This window comes from Elephantulus edwardii, unplaced genomic scaffold (genome assembly GCF_000299155.1).
Source record: "Elephantulus edwardii isolate Elephantulus edwardi_28Jun2011 unplaced genomic scaffold, EleEdw1.0 scaffold00044, whole genome shotgun sequence".
Classification (NCBI taxonomy): Eukaryota; Metazoa; Chordata; class Mammalia; order Macroscelidea; family Macroscelididae; genus Elephantulus; species Elephantulus edwardii.
Window position 1 is genome coordinate 11,238,407 of NW_006399794.1, and position 19,214 is coordinate 11,257,620.

General features: G+C 37.8%; 1 protein-coding gene across 1 annotated transcript; it reads right to left on the reverse strand.

The window, feature by feature from the left end:
• Positions 1-8,869: 8,869 nt before the first annotated feature.
• Positions 8,870-9,850, reverse strand: LOC102847965 (olfactory receptor 52D1-like). The gene has a single exon (XM_006885677.1). The coding sequence runs from the start codon at positions 9,848-9,850 to the stop codon at positions 8,870-8,872; it is 981 nt and encodes a 326-aa protein (XP_006885739.1).
• Positions 9,851-19,214: the final 9,364 nt, after the last annotated feature.

The following is a 19,214-nucleotide window of genomic DNA, read 5'->3' on the forward strand; positions in this document are numbered from 1 at the left end:
GATGTGTGTCAGGTATGTGTTTCCTCTCCATACCTTTTTAACTTATATGCAGATTATCCAGGAGGCTGGGCTGTATAACTAGTGTGGCATCAGGATTGGAGGAAGATTCATCAACAATCTGTGTTATACTGATGACACAACCTTGCTTGCTAAAACTCAGGAGGACCTGAAGCGCTTGCTGTGGAAGGTCAGTGACTGCAGCCTTCAATATGGATTGAGGCTCAATATAAAGAAAATAAAGATTCTTACCACTGCGCCAATTGGCAGCATCAGGATGGATGGTGAAGAAATTGAATTTGTTCACAGCTTTAGTTTGCTTGGCTCCACACTCAACACTCTTGACACCAGCCAGGAAACTAAAAGACATATCGTGATGGGAAAGTCTGCTGTTAGGGACCTCTCTAATGTACTGAAGAACAATGGTGTCACTCTGAAGACTAAGGTGTGCCCGATTCAGGCCATGGTCTTTGCAATCACTTGCTATGCGTCAGAGAGCTGGACAATGACTAAAGGGGACAGAAGGAGAATTGATGCCTTTGAGCTGTGGTGTTGGAGAAGAGTGTTGGATATGTCATGGACTGCTAGGAAAATGAACAAGTTCATCCTAGAGAGGGTTAAACCAGGCTCCCCTTGGAGGCAAGGATTCTGAAACTTCATCTGTCATACTGCAAAGAGGGATCAATTATTGGAGAAGGATGTCATGCTTAGAAGGGTGGAGGGACAGCACAGGAGAGAAAGACCCTCTATGAAGTCAATTGATTCAGTGACTGGGGTAGTCGGGATAGATGTATTGGAGACAGAGAGATTGGCACAGGATAGAGCAGGGCTTAGGGCTGATATATATAGGGTTGCTAAGAGTTGCAAGTGACTCGATGGAACATAACAACAACACCAACAATAAAATTCAAATGTTACACAAAAAAGGATCAAAGTTATTAACTAAATATAGATATAAAAATAGGTTTTCAAATTCCTCTTTGCATTTAATACTCTATTTAGACATTAAAGAGTTCTTTGTTGTTTAATTTCTTATATAAAAACATTATCTTTTGATGGTATGTTCAATTCTATTTTGTTTTAAAAAGTTTAAAAAATTCATACCAGGATATTTTTAGATATTAATTTGATCCAATACGTGGCATGCTAAAACTTATATTTAAATAGAATTAATATATTTGGTGCAATGATATTGAATCCTCTAGAATTTGTCAATATTTGTGGACAAGTTTTATATTCCATTAAGATTTTAAGAGACAGAAGGGAATAAAAGTGCCACACAGAGAGTAAATTAAGGTGTTTTTTTTAAACTAAAGGTAAATATTACATGTATCTCTTCAGATTGTTTATTTGTCTTAATAATTCCCTGGCCATGATTTTTATTGTTTATATTGTTTTGGTGATTAAAAATCCTTTATACTTTTGTTCAATTTAGGCTTACAAGAGGCTGGCAATGCTTCTCTTGGCAGGAAAAACTTAATGCCTCTAAATTACCCATAAAGTAGCTATTAAACCATGAGGTAATTAGTACCAGAAAGAATCTCCATATTTTTTGTGTCACTCAAAACCAAGCACACTACAGAACTTTCGCTGTGCCTCCAAAATTTCATCATATTCTGGTCTCTACCTCCCTGACTACGCCTTACTATTCACAGAACCACATCATTCTTTCCTTCTTTTTTATATATATGAAGTTTTAATTGAAATTTTAATGAACGTTTATAGAGACTTTGGATTTCCATTCATTCATTGTTGCACATTTTCCTCCCTGCTCACCCTTCCCCCCAGTGGTTTTTCTCTTTGGAGAGACACACACACACACACACACTCTTACATTATTATATATACAATCCCTTGACCCAGTCCAATCCACCCATGAAGCTGTCATTCCGAACTCCTGTCATGAAAATAATATCTAACATATATTCCGTTTAAACAGCCCTCCCCCTCATCCGCTTCAATGCAGCACACAGCATCCATCCTCTCTCTTTTCATTCTCCTCCCAACACCAATGTCAGTCCTGTTTCATAGCAGTGGCACTATGCAGTATTTGCCCTTTGGTGACTGAGATATTTTATTCAGCATAATATCTTCCAGGGTCACCCATTTTGTATAATATTGCATGAGTTCCCTGCTTTTCAATGCAGTGTAGTATTCCATTGGGTGAATACACCACAGCTTCTCTATCCATTTGTTTGTTGATGGGCAATAGGGTTGTTTCCAACTCTTTGCTATTGTGAACAAAGCTGCAATGAACATGTGTGTGTATATATCTGCTTGGGTGGCATTTATGGTTTCTTTAGGGTATACTCCCAGTAGTGTAATTGCTAAGTCAAATGGTATTTCTATTTCCAACTTTTTGAGAAAGTACCACACTGCCTTGGATAGTGGTTGCAAAATTTTAGACTCGAACCAAGAGTGAATAATGGTTCCAATTTCTCCACAACCTTGCCAGCATTTGTTGTTTGCTGTTCTCTAAAATTCTGCTAATATTACTAGGGTGAGAGGATATCTCATATTTATATTATTATAAATTTATTATAAAACAGGAACTGAATTTATTCAAGGGAAAAAACCCCCTAAATCCCAAAGATGGATATTCCTCAAACTACTAAACAGTTTTAAATTTTAAGTTTAAGTCTGTCTCTTCTAGATATAAAGTTAGCTTTAATATTTCCCGAGTTTAGTTTAAGAATATCACCTGACCAATTTCCCATATCCCTTGTTTTGGCATACTATTCCTAAAGTATAATTCCACAAGGTAACACTTTGACTGAAAGTAGGAATTGTTATACAATTATATACTTTAACAGAGACTGTCACAATTATATATTTCTGTAGCAGTTGAGTCAAAGGTCAATACAGAGAACTTTTATCAAGAAGAATATAAAATAGATCAAGCTATGTCTATTTGAGTTACCTTTGACAATCCTTGATATCTCTATATCAAGAATACTTACATTTTTAAATGGTAAATTTTGAGTAAAGTGATATGAGAATGGAAAATACAGTCAGATCAATTAAAATAGCAATCTGCAGTAGAAAATGTCATACAAGCTCAGACAAAACGTTCTTAATTCTCTAGAGAATACAGAATCAAAATGTTCTTATAACATAGGTATCTATAAGGGATATTGACATTTTACTAACAATAAAAGCTAAAACATTTTCCTTGAAGAATTTTATATAAAATTTAATAGTTAACTACATCCCACATCACATAATAGAATGGTTAAGTGATAAAGTAGGATTTATTTTTCCTAAAAAAGATGGGATAATAATATATGAAAACCCAAAAAGCTTCAGATTGCCATCAAAATAATCGAGGGAAAAAAATGACTATACAATTTTTTTTAAGTTTCTTAATCTTATAACTTTTATATCCATGTAATATGTGTTGTTGTTGTTGTTGTTGTTATGTGCCGTCGAGTCGTTTGCGACTCATATCAACCCTATGTACAAGAGCCCTAAACCCTGCTCTATCCTGTGCCAATCTCATTGCCTCCGACACACCCATCCCTATTACCCCAGTCACTGAATCAATCCATCTCATAGAGGGTCTTCCCCTACTGCTCTGTCCCTCCACCCTCCCAAGCATGATGTCCCTCTACAAGGATCTGTCCCTCCTTACAACATGTCCAAAATAAGTCAGACGAAGCCCCAGAAACCTTGCCTCAAAGGAGTAGTCTGGTTTAACCCTCTCTAGGCTGAATCTGTTTGTTTTCTTGGCAGTCCATGGTACATTCAATACTCTTCTCCAGCACCACACAATTAATATTTTCTGTACTGACAGATTCAGGTATTTAGGTATTGTTGTTGTTGTTATGTGCCATCAAGTCACCTGCGATTCATAGCAACCCTATATACAACAACCCTAAACCCTGCTCTATCTCTTGCCAATCTCATTGTTTCTGACACACCTATCTCCATTGTCCCACTGAATGAATCAATCTAACTCATCAAGGGTCTTCCTCGCCTGCACTGTTCCTCCATCCTCCCAAGCATGACGCCCTTCTCCAAAAACTGATCCTGCCTTGCAATATATACAAAGTATGTAATAAGCAGCTTCAGAATCCTTGTCTCCAAGGAGCAGCATTGCTTCACCCTCTCCAGGACGAATTTTTTATTCTTCTAGCAGTTCATGGTATATTCAATATTCTCCAGCACGACAGCTTAGAGGCATCAACTCTCCTATCATCCCTAGTCATTGTCCAGCTCTCTGATGCATAGAAAGTAATTACAAAGACTATGGCCTGTATCAGGTGCACCTTAGTCTCCAGAGTGACATTGTTGCTCTTACAAAGTCTTGGACAGCAGATTTTCCCAATGCAATTCACCTTTTAATTTCCCGACTGCTGATACCAAGAGTGTTAATTGTAGAGCCAAGCAAACTGAAGCTGTCAACAATCTCAATTTCTTCATCATCTATCTTGATGCTGCCAATTGATCCAGTGGTGAGAATCTTTGTTTTCTTGATGTTGAATTTCAATCCATATTGAAAGCTGCAGTCCTTTACTTTCTACAGCAAGTGCTTCAGGTCCTCCTCAGCTTCAGCAAGCAGGGTTTGTCATCTGCATAACACAGACTGGTGATGAGTCTTCCTCCAATCTTGATACCACACTTCTCCTCATAGATCTCAGCCTCCCAGAAAAACTGTTCTGCGTATGCATTGAAAAGATATGGAGACAGGACACATCTTTGACACACACCCTTCCCAATTTTGAAACATGCAGTGTTTCCTTGCTTTGTTCTGATGACTGCTTCCTGGTTAAAGTATAGGTTTCGCATAAGCACAATCAAGTGTTCTGGGATTCCCATTCTTCTCAGAGTCAGCCACATTTTGTTGTGATCCACGAAATCAAATGCCTTTGCATAATCAATGAAACACAGATAGACATTCTTCTGGAACTCTCTGCTTTCAGCCAAGATCCATCTGACATTAGCTATAATATTCCTAGTGCCACAGCTTCTTCTAAATGCAGCCTGCACTTCAGGTACTTCTCTGTTGATGTACTATTCCAGTCATTTCTGGATAATCTTCAGTAGAATCTTGCTTACATGTGATATCAACGATATTATTCAATAATTTCTGCACTCTCTTGGATCACCTTTCTTTGGAATGGCAACAAATAGAAATCTTTTCTGGTCAGTTTGCCTGGCAGTTTTCCTCCAGATCCCTGGCACAACTTGGTGAGTACATCCAGGGAAGCTATGGTTTGTTGAAAAATGTCAATTGGTATGTCTTCAATTCCTGGGGTCTTGTTTTTTGCCAATTCTTTCAGAGCAACTTGAACTCCTTCCCTCATCACCACAGACTTTTGCTCATATGTTGTTTTATTAAATTCCTTTTGGTACAATGACTCTGTATACTTTTTCCATCTTCTTTTAATACTACCTGGATCCTTTAATATTCTGCCCAAAGCATTCTTAAGTATTGCAACTCAATATTTGAATTTGTTCTTTAGTTCCTTCAGCCTAAGAAATGCTGAGCAAGTTCGGCCCTTTTGATTTTCTGACTCCAGCTCCCTGCAGATTTCATTGAAATACTTTACTTTGTCCTACCATGCTTCCCTGTGGAATCTTCTGTTCAACTCCTTAATATCTTAATTTCTTCCCTTTGTTTTGGCTTCTTGGCACTCCAGTGCAATATTTAGGGTTTCTTCTCACATCCATCTTGGTCTTTTCTTCCTCCTCTGTCTTCGTAATGGTCTTTTGCATTCTTCCTGGATAATATTCTTAATATCCTCCCACAACTCATCTGGTCTTTGCTTATTAATGTAAAAAACCTCAAACCTGTTCCTGAGATGGTTTTGAAATTCAGGTGGGATAGACTCAAGGTCAAATATTGGTTCCTCTAGATTTGATTTAATTTTCTTCAGCTTCAACTTTAATTTGCTTATGAGTAGTTGGTGGTCTGTTCCTCAAAAAAAGCACCTGGCCTTATTTCCTGTGCTCAAAAAAAGCACCTGGCCTTATTTTCAAAGCTGATATTGAGTTTTTACAGCGTCATTCAACAAATGTAATCAATGTGATTCCTATGCATACTATCAGGTGAAATCCATGTGTAAAACCTGCTTTTATATTTCTTATAAAATGTATTTGCAATGAATAAGTTGTTGATAATGCAAAATTCTATCATTCTGTCTCTGGCTTCATTTCTGTCACCAAGTTGATGTTTTTCAACTGCTGATCCTTCTTCTCTATTCCCAAATTTTGCATTCCAGTCACCCATTATTATTAATACATATTGATTGCATGTTCGATCAATCTCTGCCTGCAAAAGTTGGTAGAGATCTTCTATTTCCTCATCTCTGGCTCTGGTTGTTGGTGTATATATCTGAATGATAATGATATTTACTGGACTTCCTTGTATGTGTATGAATATTATCCTGTTACTCACAACATTGTATTTCAATACAGATCTAGAAATGACTTTAAAAATGAAGCAACCCCATTTTCCCTTACTTTTTTGCTCCGGAATAGTAGATCATATGATCCTCTGACTCAAAATTTCCCATGCCAGTCCATCTCATTTGCTAATACCTAGTATGTCAATATCTATGCGTCCCATTTCCTTCTTAGCAATATCTGAATTTCCTACTTTCATGGTTCTTACATTCCATGTTTTAATCACTACTGTCTGCTTATAGCTCTTCATCCTCCTGTATGTTTCCATACTTGAAGGCTCAGCCTCAGTTGCCATATCGGCTAGTCTAAGTGTGCTCTGTTGTACATAGAATTTTCAAAGGCCTGCTATTTCGGAAGTGGATGGCCAATCCTTCTTCCTGGTCTGTCTAATTTGATTGCTCAGATTTAGAACATTATCTGACAGAAAAGCATTGTACAGAGAAGAGCAGATTAAAGATATTTCCCTGTGGAAGAAAAAACACCCCACAATAGGTTCCATATTGTTCCCACCTTTGCCAGATGTGTTTTGAGCTACCCCTTTCCCCTCTCCACCAGCATTTACATCTACTCCCACCTACTCCATTCAACATCATTCTTCCCTATCCAGCCCTTGATGTGATGGCCTATATGTCAATCTTTCTTGGCTTCTGTGATTCCTAATGTCTCAAGCTGCTGCCAGTTTCTTCCTCGGTGGGCAGTATTTTTTGGCTTCAGGAGTTTTGAACTTCTGCCCCAGGACTGACTTCTTGTGCCTTAGGGCATCTTCTCCTCCATTTATGCTACAATCATTTCCCAGAGGAAGTTGATGAATCCTATAGATTTCATATATAATGTTATCTTCCTGGCCTGAGGATCCCAAGATTTGAAAGTGGGCTTGACCCCTGGGTTTCTGGGAGTATGGGGTCCACTGAGACACTTTCTGCCACATGCATGTGGAGCTACAACGTGTGTGGCAGGTTTCTCAGTGGGCTCCACACAGTGCAGGTATGAATAACTACCACATAGGTATAGTAGAGCTTTTAAAACATACTACATGAAGTGCAGGCTGGGTGTAGAAAGGCCATGGCACTAGCGATATTGTAGCTAATGTCAGATGGATCTTGGCTGAAAGCAGAGAGTACCAGAGGAATTTCTCTCAGTATTTTATTGACTGTGTAAAGGCATTTGGCTGTGTGGATCACAACAAACTGTGGCTGATTCTAAGAAGAATGGGAATCCCAGAACACTTGATTGTGCTTATGAGAATCCTATACTTTGACCAGGAGGCAGTCTTCAGAACAGCAAGAAAATACTGCATGGTTCAAAATTTGAAAGGATGTATGCCAGGGATGTATCCTATCTCCAGATCTTTTCAATCTATATGCAGAATAGATTTTCCGGGAGGCTGGGCTCTATGAGGAGAAATGTGGCATCAGGATAGGAGGAAGACTCATCAACAATGTGCATTATGCAGATGATACAACCCTGCTTGCTGAAACTGAGGAGGACCTGAAGCACTTGATACAGAAGGTCAAGGACTGTAGCCTTCAAAATGGACTGAAGATCGAGATCAAGAAGACAAAGATTCTGATCACTGGGACGATTGGCAGCATCTTGATAGATTGTGAACAGATTGAGATTAACAGCTTTACTCCACAATCAACACACTTGGTACCAAAACCCAGAAAATTAAAAGATAATTGCTGTTAGGGACCTCTCCAAAATACTGAAGAGCATCGATGTCAGTTAGGAGACTAAGGTGTGCCTCCTTCAGACTATAGTCTTTGCAATTACTTGCTATGTATCAGAAAACTGGACAATGACTAAGGAAGATAGAAGGAGGATTGATGCTGTGGTGCTGGAGAAGAGTATTGGATAAACCATGGACTGCTAGGAGAACAAACAAGTTTGTCCTTGAGAGGGTCAGACCAGGCTGCTCCTTGGAGGCAAGGATTCTGAAGCTTCATCTGACATACTTCGGATATGTTGCAAGGCAGGATCAGTCCTTGGAGAGGGATATCATGCTTGGGAGGGTGGAAGGACAGTGCAGAAGAGGAAGATCCTCAATGAGATGCATTGATTCAGTGACTGGGGTAATGGGAGTAGATGTGTCAGAGAAAATAAGATTGGTAGAGCATAGAGCAGGGTTTAGGGCTGTTGTACAAAGGGTCACTATGGGCCACAGGTGACTTGACAGCACATAACAACAACAACAATGACATTTTAGTCATAGTAATTAAGCTGAAAGGACTTTTTTTTCAATCTAAAAGGCTAATTTCACTTTTTATTGAGGACTGTGGGTACTGTACATAAATAATCTGTAGTTACATCCTTTTATACATAAGAAATGCTTTTAGATCATTTACTTCCCACAGAAAAATATTACACACCTGGATCTTAAAGGATGTCATTGATAAAAACCCAAGACATATAAGAAGCACCATATAAAGATTTTCTTTGCAGATTAATCACCAACAAAGAGGATTTATTTTAGAGGTTTTGAAAAACTGAAAACTTTAAGAAATCTGTCTCTTATCCTTTTGGTCCTCACTCCATAAATAATGGGGTTTACCATAGGTGGGACCAGAAGATAAATGTTGGCCACAAATATGTGGACATGGGGAGCCACGTGGTGCCCAAACCTGTGAGTGAGGAAAGAGAAGAAGGCTGGTGTATAGGAGACCAAGATGACAAGGACATGAGAACCACAAGTGCCCAAAGTCTTAAGTCTAGCATCCTTGGATGGGAGGTGGAAGACAGTGTTGAGTATGAGTACGTAAGAACAAATAATCAATATGAAATCTACACCCCCAGTAAGGAAAGCCACAATTAGGCTGTAGGCTCTTCGGATTCTTGTCTCAGCACAGGCAATTTTGATGAGGGCCATGAACTCACAGTAAGTGTGAGAAATTACACTGGTTTTGCAATAGGGAAGCCAACGCAACAGGAAAGGATGAGGACTGAGAAGAACAGTGCCCCGAAGTACAATGGCGAGACCCATCTCCCTTATCACGGTGTTTGTCAGAATCATTGAATGCCTTAATGGATTACAAATAGCTACATAGCGATCAAAAGCCATGGCCAAGAAAAACCCAGACTCCATGGTAGAGCAAGAATGAATCAGAAACACTTGAGTGAGAAAGGCTTCAAGACGAATTTCTCCATCATTAAACCAAAAGAGGCTGAGAAGCTTTGGCACTGCTGTAGTGCACACAATAAGGTCAGCCACAGCCAGCATGCAGAGAAAGAGATACATTGGCTCATGAAGGCTAGGGTCTGTCTTGATGATAAACAAAAGGGAGAAGTTTGCTAGCAAGGCCAAAAGGTATACCACACAGAACGGGATGGAGATCCAGAGGTGGGCAGCCTCCAATCCAGGAATGCCAACGAGAATGAAGGTTGACGGATGGACATCAGTCTTATTATATGCTGACATAACAAGAGTCAGTTTTAGTATACTCTTCATTTATTTTCCTATTAAATAAACAACATAATCTTTTACACATTTTAAATTTCTGGTAAGTTACAAAATCTATGATGCAGGAAATCAAATGTAATGCTTAAATATTTATATGAAAAGTATTTCTTTATATTACAAGATACTACCTATATTTCAATATTATTCTGCCTTCAAAAAAGTACTACCTCATTCAATACATTGAACAAATCTAAATGACTGATGCAAAAAGTATTTGGTGTTTGTTATGTAGCTACACTGAACTCTGTGAATACTCTTATGCATGAATAGAGCAGTTTCAAGAAATTTTACTGATATGCTGCCATAGCTATTTTTTTCCATTTATCTACGTTTGTAATTTGCAATGTGATTAATCATACCAGAGGAAAATATCTAAATACAAAATCCCAGAAAATGCAGACTCTTACCATCAAGTCAGAACAGACTCATAGCTGACCCTACCAATGGTTTTCTGAGGCTGTAAATTGCACTGGAGGAGAGTTTCTAACTACCAGACAGGTACTACCATTGGGTTAGCAGGACAAATCACTACGGATTATGCCACCAGACTCCTAGACGCGCGCGCACACACACACACACACACACACACACACACACACACACACACACACACGGTAATCTTTCAAGTTCTTGATATCCTTCAGAGAAGTGAAGTCAATCAAAATGTTAAGAACATGTAAGAATGGCACACTGGGAATAACTAGAAAGAAACAGTGCAGTTGTAACAAAACTAGTAGATTTAGGTTAGAGGTATCATGAAAAATGTCTATGAGAACCTACAATCCTAATTTTTCAGGTTTTATTCTTAAAGGTATTTTGTTTGTTTTTCACAACTACTTTTAAAATTTTAAAAACCAGTGTATAAGATGTACTCATAGCTGTTTTGAGTCATGCCAAATTATCAAGTATGGCCTTGAGAATATAATACCAAAATTTGAAAAGATAGACTGATATTGTGGGGTTACTAAAAGAAGGTTAAATCACACCAAGATAAAATTTATTCAGGATAGTAGCCAGAGTTCAAAAGAGTTTAATGACATTGTGGCAGGAAACATGCACCTAAATGCACTGTTAATCACTCTCCACCGGTGTTAGACCGTGTTTTGCTCTTAAACTTAGTAGGCAATGATTTTAACAGTATGGCTATAACATGTCTGGTAACCATGCATGTGTGTGTATATATATATATATTTGTTTGTGTTAAAATGGGCTGTTGAGTCAGAACTGACTCATAGCTGACCGTCCAGTGGGTTTTCAGAAGCTGTAAATCACATAACACAATATTGCCCATCTTTCTCCCGAATAACAGCTAGTGGATTTGAACTGTACACCTTTGAGTTTCAGTGCAACTTCTTACAAATAACCAGAAATCCCTATATATAGTTTTTGCTATTGTTTTTGTTGTTAAGTGCCATCAAGTAAAATACAACTCATAGAAATCCTATGAACAACATATCTGAACGCTGTTCTATCATTCTATCTTGTGCCATCCTTATAACCTTTGAAACCCTTTGAACCATTGCTACAGACACTATATGAATTAATCTCGTTGAGGATTTTCCTTTCCTTCATTGACCTTCCATTTTTCCAAGTATGATATCCCCTTCCCAAGGAATAACTTCTACTAACAACAGGACTTATATATCTGAGAAGAGGTTTCACCAACCTTGCCTCCAAGAAACACTCTGGTTACACTTTCTCCAAGCCATATATTTTTGTTCTTTTGGAAGTTTATTTATTTATCAATCACTCTTCTCCAACACCACAACTCAAAGGCATCTATTCTTCTGTTGTCCTGATTCATTACCCATCTCTCAGATGTATAACAGGTAATTGGAAAGACTATGGCTTGACTCATGTGTACCTTAGTCTTTAAACTGAGTTTATTGCTCTTCAAGACTTTTCAGAGGTCTCTAACACCAGACCTTTTCAATGTTATATGTATCCAGATATATTAGGTGTCAATAATTGGTTCTTAGAACACTGAAGAACAACGATATCATTTGGAGACTATGAAGGCCATGGTCTTCACAGTTACTTGCTATGTGTCAGAGAGCTGGACAGTGACTAAGAATGATAGACGAAGGACTGATGCCTTTGACTTGTGTTGCTGGAGTAGACTGTTGAACATACCGTGCACTGCCAGGAGAACAAACAAGTCTGTCTTAGATGGAAAAATCAAGATGCTTCCTGGAGGCAAGGATTATGAAGTTCTGTCTCAAATACCTTGGGCATGTGACCAGGAGGGACCAGTCCTTGAAGAAAGACATCATGTTTGGAAGAGTGGAGGGACAGCACAGCAGAAGCTCCAGGATGAAATTAATTGACTCAGAGACTAGAGAAATGGGATAAGGTTGGAGATGATGAGATTGACTCAGGACAGAGCAGAATTCAAAGCTATGGTACTTAGGGTTGCTTTGAGTTACAGGCAACTTGATGACATAACAACAACAATAACAATATGTAGAAAAAAAACACTGTCTGATCCTGCATCACCTTCAAAATATTGCTGTTAGAACTCTCTTCTATTGTTACTGTGGATCCATCTTCTGGATTTTCTCCCTCTTTTCTGGCTGACCCTCTGATTTACCAACGGAACTCTGGTAGTTTAGTATCACGGAGTTGCACTGCCCATTCAAAAACACTGAGTTCAAATCTATCAGCTGCTCTGTGGGAGAAAGAAGAGAAATCTCCTCCCAAAAGATTTATAGCCTCTGAAAACCCATCAGAGAGTCAGCACTGATTCAATTCCAATTCAATTGGACAACAACAACAATTTTACAAAGCATCATATCTGTCTGTAAGGACTGGTTCTCTGATAATATGTACAAAGTACATATGATAAAATATCACCACCCTTGCTTCAGACTCTGCTTGTTCCAAAACAGTGGGAAATAGTGTTGTTTGTTCTTCTGGCAGTCCGTGGTAGACTCACTATTCTTCACCAACACCACAATTTAAATGCATCAATTCTTTAATCATCCTTATTCATTGCCATGTTTTCTCATACATATAAGGCAAACAAAACTACTATAACTTAGTTGAGGTTCCCCTTAGTTCTTAAAGTGATGCCTTTACTATTGAATACTTTCGCAGATGTGCTTAATGCAGTATGTTGTTTGGGACCTTGACTGTGGCTTCAATGGGCCTTGCAAATGGATACTTTAACACATCAATATTTTCCCCATTTTTTGCAGTAATGCTGATTGATATAGTTGTGAGATTTTTGGTTTTTCTCTTTGTTGAGGTGGAATACATACTGAAAACTATAGTCTTTGCTCTTTATCATTAAGGGCTTGATGTCCTCTTCCAGCAAGCAAGGATATTTCATCTGTACATTGATGATTAATCTTCCTCCAGTTCTAATACTGTATTATTTATATAGTTGAGCTTCTTAGATTATCTGCAGAACATGCAGACTGAATAAACATGGTAATGCACACCTTTCCTTATTTTAAACCTCACAGTGTCCCCTTGTTCTGTTCAACCATCTCTTGGTCTATAAATGTGCTCCATAAGCACAATTAAGAGTTCTGGAATCCTCATTCTTCACAATTTGTTATGATTTCACATAATTGGCATGCCCTTGCACAGTCAATAAACACAGATTCAACCAAGTTCCATTTGATGCTAATAACAGTATCCCTCTTGCATGTATATTCTGAAAATAGCATGAATTTCTGTTGGAAATTAATAGTTTTCCGTTGATGGACTCTTTAATCCATTTTAAAATTATATTTAGCAAAATTTTACTTGGATGCAATAGAAATGATATTGCTAAATAACTTATGCATTCTGTCATGTAATTTATTTTATTTTGTTTTGAACATGCACAAATAAATCTACTCCAGTCTGTTGGCCATGTAACTATCTTCTAAATGACTTAGCACAGACAGGTGAGTATCCAGTGGTACATCTGTTTATTGCAACATCTTGATTGGCATTAATTAAGTTCTAGAGCTTTCCTTTTCACTAATGCCTTCAGTGCAGTTTAAACTTCTTCCTTCAGTATCATTTCTTCTTGATCATAAAGTGCCTCCTGAAATTACTAAACATCAATCAACTTTTAAATGTGTGTGCAGAGACTATTTATACTTACCATTTATCTTCCTTTAATGCTTCTTGCGTCACTCAGTATTTAACCCATAGCGTGCTTCAATACTGTAACTAGATCCTATCTAGCATCTTTTTTTCTTTGTGGTTTTCTAGCTTCAAGGTCTTGTTATATTTCCCTATAGGTTTTCTGCTTAACCATCCCTTTAAAGTTTTCTGTTCATTTCTTCTACTGAAATATTTCTTTGTTAATATTATTATTAATTTTATACTAGTTTATTTACAAAATTTGAATACACTGTTTTCGAGATTCTTAATCATTTCTACTATTTACTTTAGCTACTTTATCTTCTAGAGCAATCTTCAGAGTCTTTTATAGCATATCTTTTGGTCTTTTCTTTCTTGTGTTTTTAGTGCTTTTCTGCTTTCTTCATGGATGATATACTTGATGTCATCTCACAACTTCTCTGGTGTTTTCTCATGTTTTTCAGTGTTCAAGGATACTCTTGAAATGGCCCTTAAATTTGGGTGAAATGTACTCAAAACGTATTGTCTTCTTCAGTTTTAGTTGGAACTTTCTAATCAACGACATCAGGCTGGAGACTAAGGTGCACCTGATCCAGGCTATATTCTTTGCAATTACGTGCTATGCATCAGGGAGTTATCAGAGAGTTAGACAGTGAATAGGGATGATAGAGAATTGATGCCTTTAAGTTGTGGTGCTGGAGAAGAGTGTTGAATATACCCTGGACTGGTAGGAGAACAAACAGGTTTGTCCTCGAGAGGGTGAAGCCGGAATATTCCCTGGAGTCAAGGATTCTGAAGCTTCATCTGACATACTTTGGGCATGTTGCAAGGAGGGACTGGCCCTTGGAGAGGGACATCATGTTTGGGAGAGTGGAGGGACAGTGCAGGAGAGAAAGACCCTCGATGAGATGGATCGATTCTGTGAGTGGAGGGGTGAGAATGAATGTGTTTGAGACAGTGAGGTTGGCACAGGAGAGAACGGCGTTTAGGGCTCTTGTACATAGGGTTGCTATGAGTCACAAATGACTCAGTGGCACATAACAATAACATTGACTTCTGGCCTTGATTTTGTTCATGGTCATTGGTAATAATTCATTTTGATTAAATGTTTAAGAAATTTCAGATTGCAGACACTGCTTTCAAGTTGATTGCTCCTCATGGTGTGATTCTGTGGGGCAGAACAGAGCCACTGCTTAGGGTTTCTGAGGATGTAAACCTTAATATAAGTAGACTGCTTCATCTTTCTTCTTGGGAGCAGATGGTGGGTTTTTACCATTGAACTTGATATAAGCAACTTAGTATTTTAAATACTTTGCCACCAAGGCTCCTTTAGTTGGTAAAACCCTTCACATTCTCTTTCTTTAGCCTTAGTTCATTAATGGATGGTGTAAATTTGGATCATAATCACATTAATTGATCTTTCTTGTAGATATATGGGTATTAATTTTCCTGCCACTGACAGTTTTGTACTTTTGAGTAGATCTTGAAATGTTAGTTTTGCTAATTCATATGCTGCAATAATTTTTAATTTATCATTCCCAGTATACAAGATACTAGATTACATGGTTGTCTGACTCAAAATAGCTAATGCCAGTTCATTTTGGTCCACTAATGCCTATGGAATTCATGTCGTTGAGCTGTGGTGCCAGAGAAGAGTACTGAACATACCATGACTTCCCAGGAGAACAAACAGGTCTGCCATGGAGAGGGTGAAACCAGGCTCATCCTTGGAGGCAAGGATTCTGAAGCTTCATCTGACACACTTTGGTCATATTACAAGGAAGAACCTCTCCTTGGAGAGGGACACCATGCTTGGAAGGGTAAAGGGACAGCATAAGAGAGGAAGACCTTCGATGAGATGGATTGATTCAGTGATTAGGGTAATAGAGGTAAGTGTATCAAAGACAATAAGGTTGGCATAGGATAGAGCAGGGTTCGGGCTTTTGTGCATAAGGTCGCTATGAGTTGCAAGCAACTTTATGGCACATAAAACCAACAATACCTAGGGAGATCAATCTCATTTTTATAACTTATAATTTTCCTAGAATCATACTTTGTACATTCTAGGTTTCTATTATTAATAGATGTTTTCAATAGTTTCTTTTAATTTTGGGTTGTACCACGACAACTAAAATTCCTGAAAGTTTTATCCACCCACGTCATTCAGGTAGAGTCTACTTGGAAGGGGCAGCTCCTTCCCAATTTCCTTTTGAGGGTCTTCCAGCCTTAAGGGCCAATCTAATACTCTATCAAACACTATTCCACTGGTCTTTAGAAGGTCTCCACTGGTCCATTTTTCAAATGTATATAACTAGCTCCTTCTTCTTGCTCTGTCTTATACTAGAAGCACCGCTGACAAATATCTGGGGTGGATGACCCTGGTAATATCTGAAATAACAGTCTCCAGCATCACTACAACATAAAAGCCATTATAATATGACGAACTCACAACTGTCAGACAGTTTAGGGAGTCCTAGAGGTGCAATGGTTAAGTGTATTATCACTAAGCAAAAGGTCAGTGGTTCGCGCTCACAAGTGGCTTCTTGCAAGATAATACTGGCAATCTGCTCCCAGAAATACTACAGCCTAGGACTCCCACCATATTTTGTTGCTGTTATTATGGACCATCATGTTGGACCCTACTCACAGTTGACCTTCCAGTAGATTTTCAGATGCAGTAAATCGCATGCGAGGAGATTGCTTATCTTTCTCCCTCAGAGCAGTTGGTGGATTCATATTGCCTGCCTTCCAGTCGACAGCGCAATTCCTTACTAAGAAGCCAGCAGAGCTCCTTGCTTTACTGTACAGAGTTACTAAGTGAGAATATATCAGATTCAAACTTGAGCTCATGATTATCCTTTGCTCAGCATTGCTCTCTGGATCGACTTATCCTTCCTCTTCACTCCATACTGTATCTCTGGTGGCCTAATGACAACAAGCTGTGCTCCAATCCTGAGGGCATGTGTTTCAAAGGCACCAGCTGCTCCGCGGTAAAAGGATGGGCAGTCACCTCCCGTGCAATTAACTTCTTCTGAAAACTCGCTATGGGTCGGTTTTAACTCTACTGTACACAACATCTCAAAACTATTAGAGTGACGCTTTTGAAATTGTAAATATCTCAATAGTCATTTTTTCTTCTGTTTAGAAGGAAAATGTACATTTCTTCTGGCACACTCTTTCCCCCTCTATTTGTAAGGAGGAAAAGGAATGAATTCTATTTGTAAGGAGGCAACAATGACTGAATGACAATGCAACTTTTCTGTAAACTTTCATTATAATCATAATCAAAAATATTTGTAGGTTATAAATTCCTTAATATCAAAGACCACCACTACCTAAACAAAACAAAACAAAATGCTATAAAGTGAATTCTGACTCATCATGACCCTCGTGCACAGAAAAATTAGCTCTGTAGATTATCCAGGACTATATAAATGTTCACAAAACCAGATTGCTACATCTTTTATTTGTGCATTCCATATGTTGACTTTCCAGTATTACCCAAGCACTTTATCCAACATTAGCATCATACATAATTAATATCAATCATTTAAAAATGGTTATTAAATTTATATTCAGTTAAGGTGTAATTGTAATATATGTGGCTGACAGGACCTTAATATTGGAAAACAGTGACAAATCACTTCCCTTTGACTTCAGTGTGTCTGAAGTTTCATACATAGAGTTTTTGTTTGCTTTGGTTACTTAATTTTCAGAGACCCTAGTAATGGGTATTATATTCTTGTTAAGTACCATCAAGTTGAGTTAAACTCATAGTGACCCAATGAAATATAGATTTGAACTCTGTCCTATCCTGTAGCCCCCCATCATTCTCAACATATTTGAGTCCAAGGTTGCAAACCCTGCATCAATCCAACTCACTGAGGTCTTCTCCTTTACTGACCTGCCACCTTTCCAAGCACGATGTCTTTTCCCAGGGAATAGCTTCTCCCAACATGTCCAAAGCTTCATCAACTTTGCCTCCAAGGAAAACCTCTGGTTGTACGTTCTTTAATACATTTATGTTTGTTCTAAGGTTATTCTGTTGTTATTAGGTGTAATTGAGTCGAGTACAACTCATAACAATCCTATGAACAACTAACCTGAACTCTGCCTTATCCTGTGCTGTCCTCAAAGTCACAGACACACTTGTTATCACCCACTTGAACAACCCACTTAGTTGAGGATCTTCCTCTCTTTTGCTGCCCATCCACCTTTCCAAGCATAATGTCACTCTCCAAGGAACACACTCTGCTAGCAACATGTCCAAAATATGTGAGACAAAGCTATATTGTCTTTGCCTCAAGGAGCACTCTGGTTGCACTTTCTCCAAGACATACTACTATCAGAGCAATTATCTAGTTGCAAGCCTGAAAAATAATTTTCACAAATACATCTGGAAATACAATGATTTTAAATGCAAAATTGTCTATGATAAAAAAAAGAACACAACTAACTAGCCATTCAAAATATTCCTCAAAAAGGGAATGCTCTTTAAAAAAATCTTCAATATGGTCTTGTGATAAAAGTAAGTTTAGGAAAGCTGATATATGAAACATTCAAATCTTTTTTTTAAATGGAGAACCAGACAAGTAAATTTTACAGAGGTCACTATGAGTCATAGTTGACTCAACAGTACTCAAAATAAGTCAGTTCATCATTAAATACATGCACACAAAAATATACTCAAATAAACAAATTTACGTTGCAAATTCTGCAAATACAAAAGATAATCTAAAAAGTTTTATAATCACCTTTAAGGAGTCTAAAATAGAGAATTGATAGAAAGGAATATAGACAGAGTATGGTTTAGCTTTATGGTTTGGGTTTGAATTTTCATAATGTCAATGTGCTTATTCCCCTTATAGTAAATTCTTAATATGTATTACATCAGCACTGAGATATAGTCTTTTATGCTTTATAAAATAACAAAGAATGAGTCTTTCCTTGAAATATTTATTCTCATATGCTGGATAAGAACTGTTAAACTATTTAATATATAAAAACAGTGATCCTGTCATATTGTTCTTTATTGTATTTATTCATGCATAGGAATTCTGAGAAAGTTTTTGGTTAGGAATGAAGATTCTACTTATATATCAGATTATATCAGTTATTTTTCTAAGTACATGAAGCATCACAGAAACTCTTTCACAATGTCCCAGTGGAATGAACACTTACCTGATCTTTCTCTTTCATCATATTATATGGTATGTTTTTACATACATTTCTTTTTATTATATTAAAAATTTCTACTAGGACATTATCATAT

What these genes read in the sequence shown, in the direction of transcription:
- LOC102847965 (XM_006885677.1), bottom strand. Translation starts at nt 9,850, where the DNA reads ATGAAGAGTATACTAAAACTGACTCTTGTTATGTCAGCATATAATAAG.